The sequence below is a fragment of the Anthonomus grandis genome, chromosome 9 (assembly GCF_022605725.1).
Source record: "Anthonomus grandis grandis chromosome 9, icAntGran1.3, whole genome shotgun sequence".
Classification (NCBI taxonomy): Eukaryota; Metazoa; Arthropoda; class Insecta; order Coleoptera; family Curculionidae; genus Anthonomus; species Anthonomus grandis.
The window spans coordinates 23,451,605-23,467,299 of NC_065554.1; the positions used below are offsets into that span (position 1 = coordinate 23,451,605).

The 15,695-nt window shown below is 31.3% G+C and overlaps 2 protein-coding genes across 9 annotated transcripts in view; one reads left to right on the forward strand and one right to left on the reverse strand.

Annotated features, from left to right (window-relative positions):
- The window catches only part of LOC126740377 (RNA binding protein fox-1 homolog 2), a 111,111-nt gene that overhangs the window by 79,712 nt on the left and 15,704 nt on the right, over positions 1 to 15,695 (forward strand). For 4 of the 5 annotated variants that reach the window (XM_050446358.1, XM_050446356.1, XM_050446357.1 and 1 more), the window contains exons 5-7: positions 961 to 1,053; positions 10,801 to 10,855; positions 10,922 to 11,077. In XM_050446358.1, the coding sequence (XP_050302315.1) occupies positions 961 to 1,053; positions 10,801 to 10,855; positions 10,922 to 11,077 (304 nt within the window). The remainder of the gene's footprint in view (positions 1 to 960; positions 1,054 to 10,800; positions 10,856 to 10,921; positions 11,078 to 15,695) is intronic. The other variant, XM_050446361.1, reaches the window with a different exon arrangement.
- The window catches only part of LOC126740372 (dystrophin), a 208,279-nt gene that overhangs the window by 18,866 nt on the left and 173,718 nt on the right, over positions 1 to 15,695 (reverse strand). For all 4 annotated transcript variants that reach the window (XR_007661888.1, XR_007661889.1, XR_007661890.1 and 1 more), the window contains 3 exons: positions 9,044 to 9,194; positions 8,830 to 8,976; positions 8,575 to 8,748 (listed from right to left, as the gene is read on the reverse strand). The gene's annotated coding sequence lies outside the window, so the exon portion shown is untranslated. The remainder of the gene's footprint in view (positions 1 to 8,574; positions 8,749 to 8,829; positions 8,977 to 9,043; positions 9,195 to 15,695) is intronic.

The window sequence follows — 15,695 nt, forward strand, 5'->3', positions numbered from 1 at the left end:
TTCGGATTCTATCTTTTAATTTCCAGCTTAAAACGTGTTTAGGAAAAAGAAAATTGATTCTGGTGAATTCTAAAAAAATTGCCAGACTTGCAATCCAAACTGATTATGGGAAAAAATCAAGGTCCTTCCGGTTTTGGGTTTATTTTGTTATTTATTGAATATTATTATATGCATTTTGAAAAGATTTCCACATTTTTAGTAAGTAAAAGTATATGAAATATAAATTCTGGTAAATATTACAAAATGTGAAAGTTTGATTTATAATGACAGAATTTTGGAAAAGGTTCACATCAAAAGATTGTAGTCCCTTTAATTGAATTTTTATTAAATATTTTAAGTATTTTCTATGCCAGCTCCACGAGAGATAGATCTATCATTCATACAGTCTTACAATTGTAATAAGTTATAAAAAACTGATAATGAGGTTAATGAAAATGTGCTAAGCCAAAAAAAATATTTCTGATTAAGAGATTTTACAGACTGCGAAATATTTATAATTTTTAACGGTATATTGTTAAATAACCTCAAAAATGTGCAAGGTTACCCTAATTTAAATATCTTGGCTATACCTTCATAGCCTGTATAGAAAAAGATGAACAAATTTCTTAAATGAACCTCTTACATAGTGCCATCCAAAAAAATCATTACATATTGACTTTTTAACATTCGGACACCTGTACAATACCTCGGTCCAAAACCATCAATTTCAGGAAGTTACATAGGGCGGCACGTCAACAATAGTCAACTAAAAAACCAAGTTCAACTTCAACAATATTATCAATCAATTCGTCAATTTCTCCTACAATATAAAAAATATTAATAAATTTTCTCTCGATATATAAACGATCACCTGTCATTGCACGATAACTATTTTTTGAGTTTGTTAATATATACAGCAGAACGAGATTGATCTGTCTTATATATATAATGCATGTATTTGTCTTTGTCTTTTGCATGCAGGGGTTCGGTTTTGTTACGTTCGCAAATAGTGCTGATGCAGAGCGAGCACGAGAGAGACTTCACGGCACCGTGGTTGAAGGGCGCAAAATAGAGGTGTGCATGATTTTTTTTACTATATATATTATTTACATAGGTAGCTGTCTTTTACTAGTTTACTAAGCGGCGATTGCGTGATACGGATCCGGCTTGTTTTTCGGACAGTTTCGATCATAATCGGACATTATATATATAACTCACAAAACAATTTCATTAAAACAAACCCGAATAATTGGGTCCAACAGAATCAATTAGAATTATTCAGTTGCCAACAAAAAAACTATTATATTGCGTTTCATATCTTTTGAAAAAAATCAATTTGTTTAAATTTTCCAATATGAAAAAGCTATTTAATCTCAAATCTGCATTTAAACGAGCTCGGATGGAGGACTGAACGGTGTTCTATATAACTTTCTGTTATGAGAATGCGCGGACGGGCGGAGGACTGAACGGTCTGGTCGCATTAGCATTGGCATTTCAAAATAAATCTGCGAAAATGTTTTTTTCTTAATAAATTTCTCATTTTCTCTTGTCAAGATTTATTTTGACGTGTGCCATTACTAATGAATCCTTTTATATTTTTTTAAATCTACACCACACAATATCATTTATTTGAATTTTCCAATGTGAAACGTGTTGGAATATAAAAAAGAGAAACGACCGAGGTTGCAAGGTAGTAACAAGCGGACTAGCAATTAAAACGCGACGTTTGTACAAAAAGTAAATATTATTTATTTGAAATAAAATATGGTGTGGTGTTAACAAAACCTTACCAAAGACAAAAAGTAAAATAAGTTCTCACAAGAAGAACCCAAGCCATGATACCATAAATAATTTATCATGGCCATAAAGATAAAAGACCACCCTTAATGGCATGGGCCATGTGTTTTGGTTACGAATTCTCGATAAAAAAGGAAAAGGTGCAGAACATCTGAATATTGAACCTTTAACAAAACGTGTTATGCCACACCAAATTGTATTTAAACAGCATTAACTACTAATGTAACTAATTAAAATCCTCAGGGTAAACCTGGTAAAGACGGAGCGAGGATTGAACGGTGTTCCATATAAGTTTGTATTATAAGAACGAACGGACGGACGGGGGACTGAACCGTTCTGACTCTCTAGTCGCAGTAGCATTGGCATTGAGAATTTTTTTTTCAAAATTTATTAATTTTCATTATCATTATTTCGAGAGTTTTTTCGGAAGAGAAAAAATGACGTGAAATGCCTAGAATAAAATGAAAATTTATGTTAAGTGCCTTGAAGATATAAACAACGATTCCAAAAGTCCGGAAAAAATTAAAAATTAGTTCAGATTTTGAAAGACATTCAAAATTATTTGACATATCTTTGAAGATATACAAAATTACCTCAAATGCCTGGAATAAATTGAAAAATTATGTCAAATACCTGAAAGGCACACACAGTGGAATGGAATACATAAAATACATTATTAAATACTCAAACATTTACGTGAATTAAAATCCTGATTGTAAACCTGGTTACTGACGTCATTTAAACCAGCTTGAAGGGAAAACTGAACGGTGTCCATATAAGTTTGTATTATAATAACAAGCGGACGGACGGAGGACTGAACGGCCCGAAATGCCTGGTCGCAGTAGCATTGACAGTTCAAAATATGCGATTTTTTTTCTCCAGAGTTTATTTTTGGAAAATGTACAAAATTACCCCAAATGCTTGGAATAAATTGAAAAATGATGTCAAACGCCTAGAAGGCATACAATTACATGGAATACCTAAATGGAAATGAGTTATTAAGCATCTAAACCGTTAATAACTTACGTATATAACTTTCCTCAGGTTAATGACGTTCTTTAAATCTGCTCGAAGAAAGAACTGAACGGTGTTCCATATACTATATTATAATAACGAGCGGACGGACGGAGGACTGAACGATTCAGACTGTCTGGTCGCAGTAGCATTGAAATTTTAAATTAATTGCAAATATTTTTTTTTCTTAATATTTTTTATGTTTTTTTGTTATTAATATTTAAATCCTGAGTGAGGAAGACAAAAAACTTGTTTGAAATGCCTGGAAGGCATAAAAAATTACAATGACTGAAAAATGAACGTAATGACTAAAATCCAGAAACATTTCAAATCCTTGGAGTAACATGAATTATTTAAAAATGCATGAAAGACAGCGAGACAATTAAAAAAAAAAAGAAAGACCAAAAGTTTTCTTCCTTGTTTATCTTATTTATATACAAGATAAGATAGACGGAGGACTGAGACGTACAGATAAAGTAGTTTTCTAATAATTTATCAATTAAAGTTCTTCATTAATAAACATGAAACAAATAAAATATCGAAAATAAAAAAGTTGACTTTTCCATTAAATTTAATTAATTTTTAGGTTTCGACCTGAAATTGGACGTATGAATTATTATAGGCGCTTTGGGAACCCGAATTTTAAGCGACCTAGTTTATAAAATCCAAGTATATATGGATTAATATTTTGTTTATATTTTATTTTATTTTCATTTTGATTGATTGATCGATATAAATAATAAAGCGACAAACGAGACTAGTTTTTATTTATTGATCAGAATGTATTGCGAGCAATCTACACATTTATCAATTTTGACATGTACAACCCCATATATAGGGTTTGAAAAAACGTAATTTAACAAAATATCGATCCAACCCGGCATATTTACAGTCATGTAAGTTTTTATATAAAACAATATTGTGTCAACTTTTAAAGGTTAAATTGGATGGGGTCAATTAAAATCGAAGGTGTTCAAAACTTTTTTTTTTAATGCCAACGTTTCGGCCTATATTAAGCCTTCTTTAGAGCGCTACAAATTAAAAAAAAAAACAGTATAAAACAATTATAGACAAAGTTAAAAACATTATGGTATACAATAGTCAAAAACAATATTAAAATACATTAAAACTAATCTCTTGATAGATTCCAATGTGGTTGAATGTCTGACCATTTTTCTGAATAATTTGTATGGTGAGGTCAGTTGGAATGTTTGTAAATAGAGAAATAACATTTAAAGAAATTACTAATTATTAATTTATAATTTTGGGGAATAGTAAAATTTTGGAGGTGAAAATGCAGTAAAAACACTATATAGTAGACAAAAAACTTTAACACCCAAAGAACTACAAAGAGGTGTTGTATAAATTTACCATGTTCTGACTGTAAAGGTGTCTATAAGGTTAAACAGGCCGTTATTTAAAAATTAGGATAACGAAATATAAAATAAGCGTTAAACTTGAAATACTATTAAGACCAAAAAACAAAACAGCTCTGACAGAACATGCTGACCCAGATCATTGATATCCAAAGTAACTATGAGAAAAGGTTAATCTCAGAAAACATTAAAAAAAACATGAAAACAATATAAACAAAAAACAAGATACTGATGACTTAAGCACATCTTCTTATAAAAACCAAAAAATAAATTTCTCTCAAAGACAATACAATCTCTTCAAATACATTAACATCTGTTGTATTTAAAGTATTGAAGTTTCAATTAACTTACAATCTTCTTGCATCAATTAGCAACGGATCTCTGTATAATTACAAGAAGTTTCAATTAAATTGCTCTTAATTTGAATTTTTAAAGTTGGAGTAAAATAATTTTAGTTTTTGCAAAAGAAGTTCTGAAAAAACAGTTTGGGGTAAGCGGGGGGTAAGGGTGATGTTATAGAAAAATTGGATTTTTATAAAAAATAATCAACCAATTAACTTATAACCTTCTTGCATGGATTAGCAATAGATGTCTTTCGAAACACAAGAAGTTTTAAATTAATTGCTCTGGATTGAAATTTATTATGAATTTTTAAAGTTAGAATAAAACGTTCGGACTGTTTTTGATAAAACAAGGTATATACAAATATATTTCCTATTTTAAGTTAACAGTAATTTAAAAAAAAAGGAAAAAAACCTTATGTTTTGTTTACATTATCTAAACACTTTAACAATTCAAACCCACAGCTTAAAATATTATTCGTTATTTTTGTTGCTTACACACCAGCACTTTGATATCCTCAAAAACGAATAAACCAAATTGAATCATCAAAAAATTACAGTCTAACGAAAAGCTTTAATTTTAAATATAATTCTCAAATTTTATTTTTGATTTTCATCTTTGTGTTTTAAAGGTGGATTTGAGTAATTGAATAACATAGGAGTTTAGTTTTAATGTATTTTAATAGATAATAGTCTATAATGGTTTACCCAATATAGGCCGAAACGTTGGCATTAAAAGAAAAAAGTATTGAACTGCTAGGATTTTAATTTACTCCACATCTAACTTAACCCTTATAAGTTAACACCATTGAACTGGGTCACTAATTTAACACATTAAAACAATATTGCAACGTTGCGACCTCTATCATTAATAAGACCATCTAGAGGTTCATTTTACCTGATTTGATTGGTTGGCAAAACAAAATTAAGCAGTGTCAAAAACTGATAACCTTACAAACGCAACACACAACTACTGCGCACCAATATTCAAACAAAAAACCTGTCATAAACAAGCCGAATCGATAAAGAAGCGAGGTGCGCATAGGTGACGGCGCATCCCACCGCTGCGCCATAAAACGTGACCGTGCGCCCCTCTCGCGTCACGCAGTCGCCCAAACGCCTAAGTGTAGCACTGGCCTCCTTACCCCCCGGTACAAGAGAGTTTAAAACAAACAAAAAATAAAATTGACCCGTCATCCGTGTGTTGCCTGGTTGCCGAGCTTGCGCTGACGCGCTTCTAGTAACTAACCGGTCTATGATTTTTAGCACCTTTTTTTCCCCCCAACTGCTTCTTCGATTCACCCACAAATCGTGTTGTTTTATTTATTTAATATATTATATCAGTTATTTGCCGCACCAACAACAACACATATAGTTTCTTTCATTTTTTAAATCTCGGATGGTGGTGGGGCTTAAAGGGTGGCGACTTACTTCAGGGTAGTTCACACATCCATAAGCCTTACCTCTGAAGAGCTCAAAGTCTAATGTCAGTCAATATCAGTTAAACGCCCTTTTTTCTCGCCTCTTCTTTCGGGTGAAGGGTTTTGTCTGTAACCGAGGGTCAACATTTAAAAGAAGTTATTGAGCTTAATATCTTTATCCATTAATCTGGACGAAGCGCAATAACTCCTCATTTTTCTTCTCGCAGGCAAAAGCTTTGACCAGCCCCTAATTAAAAAGATAAATAAATTTTAAAGAAAAATCAACCAAAAAAAAAATCTGTCACGGCCCACCAATGTCTGTATACATTGTCTTTAGACCAAATAAGAGTCAATAAATGACGCAGTGAATACGTGAGACAGGTGTGAGCGCACAGATCTCATCTCCCTTCTACTCGCGCGGTGAGGTAAGTGGGTAAGGCCAGAGAAGGGGCGCCCTCGGGGCTGCTCTGCGGTGCTTCCCTCGGGGTGGCCCTCCATGCCAGTGATTTTTATTATATTAAGTCCAGGTGTGATCAGTTCATTCTAATGGTGGATCTTTCACTTGTATTTTATTGATGATTACCTCATGAGCAAGTTAAAGATCCATCCGATCCTCCTTAGGGAGGCTTACTATTTAAAATAAGCTTAGGTTAGGATTAAGGAGTAAGTTGCATTGAAGTTCAAACACACAAGTTTTCTGATTAAATAACGAGTGAGATGTCGCCGAAAACGAAGTGACTCGGGTCACGCAATCGAACAATTTGACCAGTGCAACACGTATTTACTTTCATTAAGCCGTGTAAATAGTGGAATTAGGCCTTCTGCCAAGTGTCGGATCCTTTATTTTATTGTATTGACGCCTCCGACGTTGTTGTTTTTGTCTCACTTGAGCCAACAATTTTTGTTATGTGGAAGCGTATATCTTCTATATTTAAATAAGCGAAATGAGATGTATTCATCGACGGAAATCCCGGCAGTAACTGACGCTTAATGAGGTTCTGAAATTGAAATATTAGTAAATTTAGGAAAGTTTTTAGCACCATCGTCGTTTTGTGTTTACCTAATTTCCGATGGTAAATCCATTTGCTGTAGTCAAGGTCATAGTTGGATTAATCTGAGCTTGATGGATAACATCCCAAAGCTAAAGAACCGAAATCTGTTGGGTTGGCCAAGAAAAGCGATCTTTTATCAAGCATTCTTAGTAAATTTATTATGGTTTTTAAATTAATTTGTCGTTGCTTCTAAATTTTTTTATTTATTCTTCTCATTGTTTCAGTTGTTTATTTATTTTTTCTGTTTTTTTTTTAAAATAAAAATGACCCTAGACTCTTTATTCATGAAAGCAGGAGTTGATTTTTTTAAATATTTAGGCACTCGACGCCATTTAGTAAAAAAAGAGACTTCAACTGGCATTAGATTTTCAAATGTAAAAACATTTCCAATAATCATCATTTTTCAATTAATTTAATTATTGCTTCTCGATTTTTCTCCTTATTCTTTTTATTTGTTAGTTTCTTCATATACTTTTCTGTCCTCTTAATAAAGAATAACTTCACTTCCTTATTTTTCTAAAAAAGCTTCAATTGCCTGGGAGAAAAATACCATTTCTTTCACTGCCTGAGGCAAAAATGTTCTTTTCATTTGACTTGAAAAGAAAGGAGCTCGTTTTTGGTTTTTACATTAATTTATTATTCCTTCTTGATTTTTTCGTTTATTCTTTTCATTATTTCGTTTTTTTATCTTGATTTTTCATTAAAAACGAAAAATTTCGTCAATTTTCTTCGTCAAATTTTATTTCCTATTGTCTGGAAGAAAAACGGGCAGAGTTTAAGGAATAATTCTGGAATTAAGTACCAGACAGAAAAGTATAAACTTGGAACTTCTTTGATTTTCTGAAAAGAAAGAATCCAGACGCTTGAACCAGAAAGGGTACTTTCTGATTTCTGGTTAATAAATCTAAAGTCGGTATACCCAAAAGTATTGTCACTGGATGAGCAGTTTTCAGAAATTAAAGGCCACCAGCTTTGTAAGTGATTATTTCTCAAATTTATTGTAATATTTAAATTAATTTGTCTTTGCTTCTCGAGTTTTTTTCTCATTACCCTTATTGTTTGATTCAGTAGATTGTAAATTGCAAATAAAGTCATAAAAAGCAGTTTTAATTGCCGGAAAAAAAGACATTTCGATATGCTGGATTTAGACCCAACTTTTTGGATATAATGCTATTCTGTCATAGTAGCTTACTGAAATTAAGTAAATCTGTATGTGATCTTTACACCGTTTTGTGTCCAAATGAGACCTAGCGAGACTTTGCCTAGTCCCCTTTAGACTCTAGAATCTAGGTCTCTTTGAAAAAATGGACGACTTCTTTCAATTTAAAAGAAATGAAGTTAAACGTGCATTAAAACTTTCCTTCAATCAAAAGGGACACTTTACGAGCATTATTTTACCATTTATTATATATTTTAAATTAATTTATTATCGTTTCTGCATTCCTATTTATTCTCTTTGTTGTTCTTTTCAATCGTCTAATTTTTCCAACTTGAAGTTTCCTTATTTTTGTTTGTGTTCTTTTAAGTTGTTTTCATTTTTATTCTAATAGGCAGTAAACTGGAAATAAATGTCATGGAAATCAGTTTTAATTACCTGGAAAATTAAACAGAGTCTGCTTAAAGGCCTGGAAATAAAAAGTCGATTCGGTATGCTGGATTTAGTCTCAAACCTTTATTATGTCATAGCAGATCACTGAAATTAAGGACCAATTTGTGGCAGTATGTGATCTTCACACCATTTTATTTCCTACGGTCTCCTAGTCGATGTCTGAAATAGAAAATAAATTGAAGTGTACATTAAATCTTTATGTATTTTAATCAAAGCGACACTTTAGGCGCATTGTTTTACATTTTAAGTTGATTTGTCATCGTTTCTTAATTTTCCTATTTATTCTTCTTATTGTTCCTTTTAATCATCTAATTTTTTCAACTTTGAAGTTTCCTTTTTTTTGTGTTCTTTCTAGTCGTTATTATTTTTATTTTGATAGGCAGTAAACTGGAAATAAATTTCATGGAAATCACTTTTAAATGCCTGGAAAATTAAACAGAGTCTGCTTAAATACCTGGAAATAAAAAGTCGATTCGAGATGCTGGATTTAGTCTGAATCCTTTAAATATTGAGCCATTCTATCATAACAGCTCACTGGAGTTAAGGAATAATTATTGTATGTGATATTTACACCATTTTGTCTCCTATGGTCTCCTAGTCGATATCTGAAATAGAAAATAAATTGAAGTGTATATAAAATCTTTATGTATTTTAATCAAAAGCGACACTTTAGGCGCATTGTTTTAACATTTATTTTATATTTTAAGTTGATTTGTCATCGTTTCTTAATTTTCCTATTTATTCTTTTTATTGTTCCTTCTAATCATCTAATTTTTTCAACTTTGTTTGTTTCCTTTTTTTGCATTTTTTAAGCCGTTTTCATTTTTATACTGATAGGCAGTGAACTGGAAATAAATGTCGTGGAAATCAGTTTATAAATTGCCTGGAAAATTAAACACAGTCTGCTTAAATGCCTGGAAAAGAAAAGTCGATTTGGTATGCTGGATTTAGTCTCAAACCTTTATTATGTCATAGCAGATCACTGAAATTAAGGACCAATTTGTGGCAGTATGTGATCTTCACACCATTTTATTTCCTAATGATCTCCTAGTCGATGTCTGAACTAGAAAATAAATTACAGTTAAGCGTACATTAAGTCTGTATTTGAATCAAAAGTCACACTTTATGAGCGTTCATAGTGAACCATACACAATCAACATTTTATTGGTTCTTAAGCCTTGAAACTGGCATTTCAAGTGGGTGATTAACACTAAAAATTGATGGTGATTAACATTAAAAAAGATTAGATTAAAAAATTCTCATTGGCTCAATGAGGATTTTTTAAAATTTTGACGATTCTGGATTATAACGTATTATGATCTAGGTTTGATCTAATTGAATTATTTTATGTTAATAATTCTCTATCGTCAATGCTCAATGAAATAATTTATTGAACTTCAAATTTGCATTGTGACTGTCATAGTAATAATCTACGAGCATATTTTTATCACTTTAATGATTGAAAACGTGTTTCTGGATGATCATGATTGTATGTTCGCTACAGCTAAAAATGTTAAGCGGTTTCTAATATGGCCTTCCGATAATGCGTTCTGACATACGTTCACCTAGCATAATAAATCCTCCTTTTTCAGTTCTCCTAAACTAAACGCAATAAATTTTTATCGCTCCGACATTTTCCTTTAAAAGTTCGCAAACGACTTTTTTCACTTCTCGTAAGAATGCAGCTTACTCGACATACTTGCTTTAGTAACCTTCTATAACAAGACGTACTGTCGATTTTATCGTCAAAGTAACCCAGATTGGGAAATTTTAAAAATACGAGGGCATGTGACCATCGGAGGGTGAATCTCGTTATAGGAACGTTACGAGAGCAACAGAAATAACATATTTTAACTGCACTTGTTGCGAGAGTTTAACGAAACCACCCTTTCGGTGTCTCAAAGTTAAAACATGTTGTTTCGGTAATCCAAATTGAAAATCGCGCGAGGCATTTTGATACATTCTTGGCAATCATCCAAACCATATTCAAAACATTACACACGCTCACTTAATTTCGTTGATAATTATTTTTTGACAAAACGCCGCATATTTATCAAATGATTCTCGCACTACGATTTTCATTGGAAGATCATTTAGGTCTAATATAAGCACCCGGGTTTCTCAGCGATATTTATAACAAAATGAAACGGCGGGTGGTCGTATTAGACTTTAGGATAAAGAGTCTTTTTTTTAATCATTTCTCTTCGTTAGGTCAATAACGCCACGGCCCGAGTACAAACCAAAAAGCCCCCAGCGCTTCCAACAGGTATAAGACAAATTACTTCGTGACAAAGCGTAGAAATAACTAAATTTCTTTTTTCATCCCTTGTAGAATTCCCGGTTCCCGTTATCCAGTGGCCGACGGATCCAGCTACGCTCCGAGCGGGCGTGGCAGCTATCCAGAGAGGCAGGGCGAGGGCCGCTTATCCTGCAGCAGCTGCGGCAGCAGCGGCTGCTTTTGCCAGACATCCTGCGCCTACCCTCGCAGGTAAATATTTTATTTACTCTGTTAAATTTATTCGTGCAAGTTGGTTTTTACGAGGTGGAGTGGTAATTTCGTATAAAGCTTCCGCTTCTCGTCTTTATTTTATTTATTTACACCCAATTTCAAAATGGTTTTATTTGTCACAATAATAATAATAATTCATTTATTTATCAAAATTTTCAAGACAATAACGTCTCGTCGGTTTTCAAGAAGAGTGACATAATCCAAAAAAGATCATTTTGAGATAAACACGTTTTAAAATTTTATTCAATAATTTTAGCTTATTATTTTTATTTGTATAAATGAAATGATTTACTTCCTTTAGTATATTGATGTATACCTTTTAAGTAAATAATCATTAATATTATTGTCTATGATGTTGATAATTTAGTGGTAAAAACTGGGAAATTTAAAACCCCCTTTTGAGATGTGACATTATTCTAGATAAATAGTATTAAAATAGTACTCTTTTATTTCATTTTTCAGCATAAAAAAATAGGAAAATAAATAAAACAACAAATACAACTTTAATAAATCTGTTTCTATTTGGAAATAGTAAACAAACCTATCATCTACATTACAAAAGTTGATGAGCTAACTTTTAACATAATACTTTACTCATACAAAAATTATAAACAAAAATTTAAGTCTTAAAAGAGTATTATAATGACTCAAAGAAAGTTGCATAATATTTTGGAATGTAATTTCCTATCACCAGATTAATCAAATCTTTTTTTTTATTTTCAGATATTCCTGGTTTATTGGAAAAAGCTTTTTTTAACTGAATAGGATCTGATGGGTTAATTGAACGTTTGCTTATTTTGCTATTTATTTCGCGATATTACTTTAGCTTCTTTAAATCCATCCGTGTATGATGTTTTATAAAATAATGAGGCGAGCATTTCTCAAATTTAACCACTTTTATGTCCGACATTTCGATCGCTCTATATGGTGGACCTTTTTTCTTTGCGGCTCTTATAGCACTTATAAATGAGTCAGGAGTATACAAGGGTGAACTTTTTAATTGTTTTTTAAGATATCCTTCAATTGTGGAATGAACAGAGTCACCCTCGTTTTGAGTATGCCCTTTAATTAAATATTTATGAGTGATTGATTTGATGTTTAAACTTCTAACTGCGTACAAATACAAACTAAGCATAAACTTATTTTTTTGTTGCCCAGGGAAATTATCAGAATAAAAAATTAACTCCGTTTCACCGTCATTATCAGAAACTTCCTGAATATATCTGTAAATGCAAGTTCCTAGCTCATTGCCCCCTCTGTTACCTAAACCCTCATGCCATACATAACAATCTGCAGTTTTGTTAATAAAATCGTAAATACTAAAGTTTAATTTAGATTTGTAGTAGAAAATTGATGCTTTTCCTTTAGGACATTGAAAAACTGCTTCTAAATCATACAATGCAAGTTTAACATTGGGCGTTTTAGCAAACCTCTCCTTATCAGAATTCTTTTCTGCACGTGCTAAATCCTTTTCTATTAAATGCGTTTCATACTGGGTCTTCATGGTTTCCTTTTCTTCGGAATCTGCATTAGAATATGCCACACATAATTCGCACTGGTCATTTCTGGGAGTGTAGTTAAAAATGTTAAATTCCTTGGTGAAAATCCGATAAAAGAAAAGGTAATTACAATATGGAGAGTTTTTTGCTTTGCAATGTGCCACATAGTCTCTGTGAATATCTGCGATAAATTTATTTCCTTCTATGTAATGTCTGCTTGATTCTGAATTGAATAAAGTCACATGTCAAAAAATGTCTTATTGTTTTTTAATTGATTTACTAGAATACCGTCACAACTCAAACTAATACCATGTTTATTTATTTTGCTTTACGACAATAACGGCATATCCCAAAATAATGCATTCTTTCACAAAAATAATTAAAAATATTATACTTACGTTGTTCAAGCATAATGGCACTATACGAATTAACACACTCTTCTAGAAAACTAACATTTTAAGTAGAATATATATTTTGTTCAACAGTGACACATTTCAAAATAATACTCTATTGCAGAAAAAAATTAATATCAAAACAGTCTTAAGTCATAATGCGACGTTCTCCCTGAAAAAATGCGGCTTATCTCTTAGCCTGCCACAACGCAACTAAAGATGTCATATTTAAAGAAAACTGATTTTCCAAATGTTAAAAATAGAAGAACGTCACTAGCGCGATCTCGCGGCAACCATTGATAGTTTATTTGTGACACTCTACCAGATAAAAAGTACATTGAATTTAAGAATAAGGTTACAAATATCTCAAAAAGTGGGATTTTTGACTTGTGTCCCTTTTCTCGAAAACCGACGGTCTAAATTCGGGATGTGTAGTTTCACAATTTGGGAAATATTCACAATAGATTTATAGAGGTCGAGCTTAGTGTATTTCAATCTAACTTTAATTTTATTAATAAAACTCTAAAATTCGGCGATTTGTTTCCTGAATCCATTCTTGTAGTTTTGATTTGAAGCGTGTTTCTCTTTAAATTACATTTTGAACATCATATGGAATTATGTTACACGCCTTAGGACCAATAAATGTAGAACATCTTTGTTTAATATTTTTTTGCTTTTTTTAAACTTTACACTTATTTTAATTTTACAAATGCTCATAAGCAATTTTTGTATATACAGGGTGTTACAGAATAAGATGCTGATCCTTAAGGGTGTTAATCCTTAGGTGATTTTAAGAAGAAAAGTTCAAATAAAGTTTTAATTGAAATCCCGTTGGATAAGGGGTCAATTTAAATCCAAGATCTTCTAAACTTTTTTCCTTTACTGCCAACGTTTCGGCATATATTAGGCCTTTTTTAGGGCGCTACAAAATTTTAAAAAAAAACATAGTAAGAAACAATTATAGACAAGTTAAAACATTATGGTATACAGTTTGATTAAATTATTTTCATCAAGATGTTGAAAAGTTAATTCTTATTTATTTATTATACTATTTCTATATAATTTTATAGCTTCCCTACTCTAGACGTTTACAAAACGTCTTCCTCAAAGAAGCTTCAACACAAAAACCTCTTAAATCTTTGATAAATGAGTTACAGTCATTGATATCACGCCTGAACTAAAATAAGAGGATGTAAAATAAATAACTTTGGATGTACGTAAGCTAGAAGCATGGAGTAAAGCTCATTTAATGAACGATGATTTGGTTTTAAAGAGAAATTTTCGGCTTTGTTCAAATATTCGAAATAAAAAAACTTTTAAAGAACTGCCTTGCAAAAAATACAAAAATGAGGATTTTTTCCAGAAAGATCATTTTTCTTTTAAATACTTAACCTCTCTCGAAAAAAGAGGAAAATTGAGATTTTTCCTGCAAGCAGAAAAAAAAATTTAGGCAAAAACTGTCTAAAAAAAATATTTGAACTGTCCCGAAAAAAAAATTTTATTTAAAAAAATTTTTTTCAGGCATTAGGAGTATTTTTTTCAAATTATTCTAATGCCTGGAAGTGAAACAAAATTGAGGCATTTCTTAATTTATTTTCTTTTTACTGGTCACAGGTTAATGAATATAAAATCTCTGTCGAGATATATATTATGTTGAAAGTCAAAATATATAATAAATATAGAAAGCCAAATAAATTTGTTTTTAGTTTTGAAGGCAACTTTCTGTCTGGTTCAGAAGCGTCTAGATTCCTAGGCATAACGATTGACAAACACTTGGACTGGTCGGAACATATTAATATTGTATGTAAAAAAGTATCTTATCTTATAAATCAACTTAAAACTTCACTTAATATCAAAGAACTGATGAACGTGTACTACAGCTCTGTTTATAGTGTATTGAGTTACTGTATAGTATTATGGGGTAGGGCTATGGCTATAGAAAGAGTGTTTGTGATTCAAAAACGTATAATTAGGATTTTATTTAATATACCATTCAGACAGTCTTGTCGAAGAATCTTTGGGGATAAAAAGATTTTAACAGTGGCTGGTATTTATATTTTAAAGGTTCCTCAAATTATTTTATTCAAGATTACATTGGGTGATCGACATTCGCACAATACTCGTGGTAAAAACAACTTGGTATACTCACCAATTTTATAAAAAATCTCCTTTGTATTCTGGAAGCCATCTTTTTAATTTGTTACCTACAGAAGTAAAATTGGCAAAATCCCTAATAAATTTTAAAACTAAAGTTAAAACACTGCTCTTTAGCGATGTTTTTTATACGGTTTTAGAGTTTGAAACCTTCTTAAAATGTTATAAATGTTAAAGTGTATACTGCCTACCAAATATGTGTTAACTTGTGTAATTTTATCAGTGCTAGAGCTTTTTAATGTTTATTGTTTTATATATTATTTTATTTTTATTATATGTATGTTCATATATTTTGACAAATTCCTGAATAAGAACTACATGTATGGGTATTCCATATGTATTGCTTTGTATAGCAATCGTAACATGTCTATGCTGTGTTTCTAGTATCTAAGACAATAAATGATTTTTGATTTTGATTCAAAAAGGATAAATATGTAATCGGCTCCAAGGCATTGTAAGGAAATATTAGAAATTTCTTAATAGAGCACAGATTGATAAACTTTAAGTAAGTTACTTCCACTAAAACCACTGCTGAAATTTCTTAAATTTCTA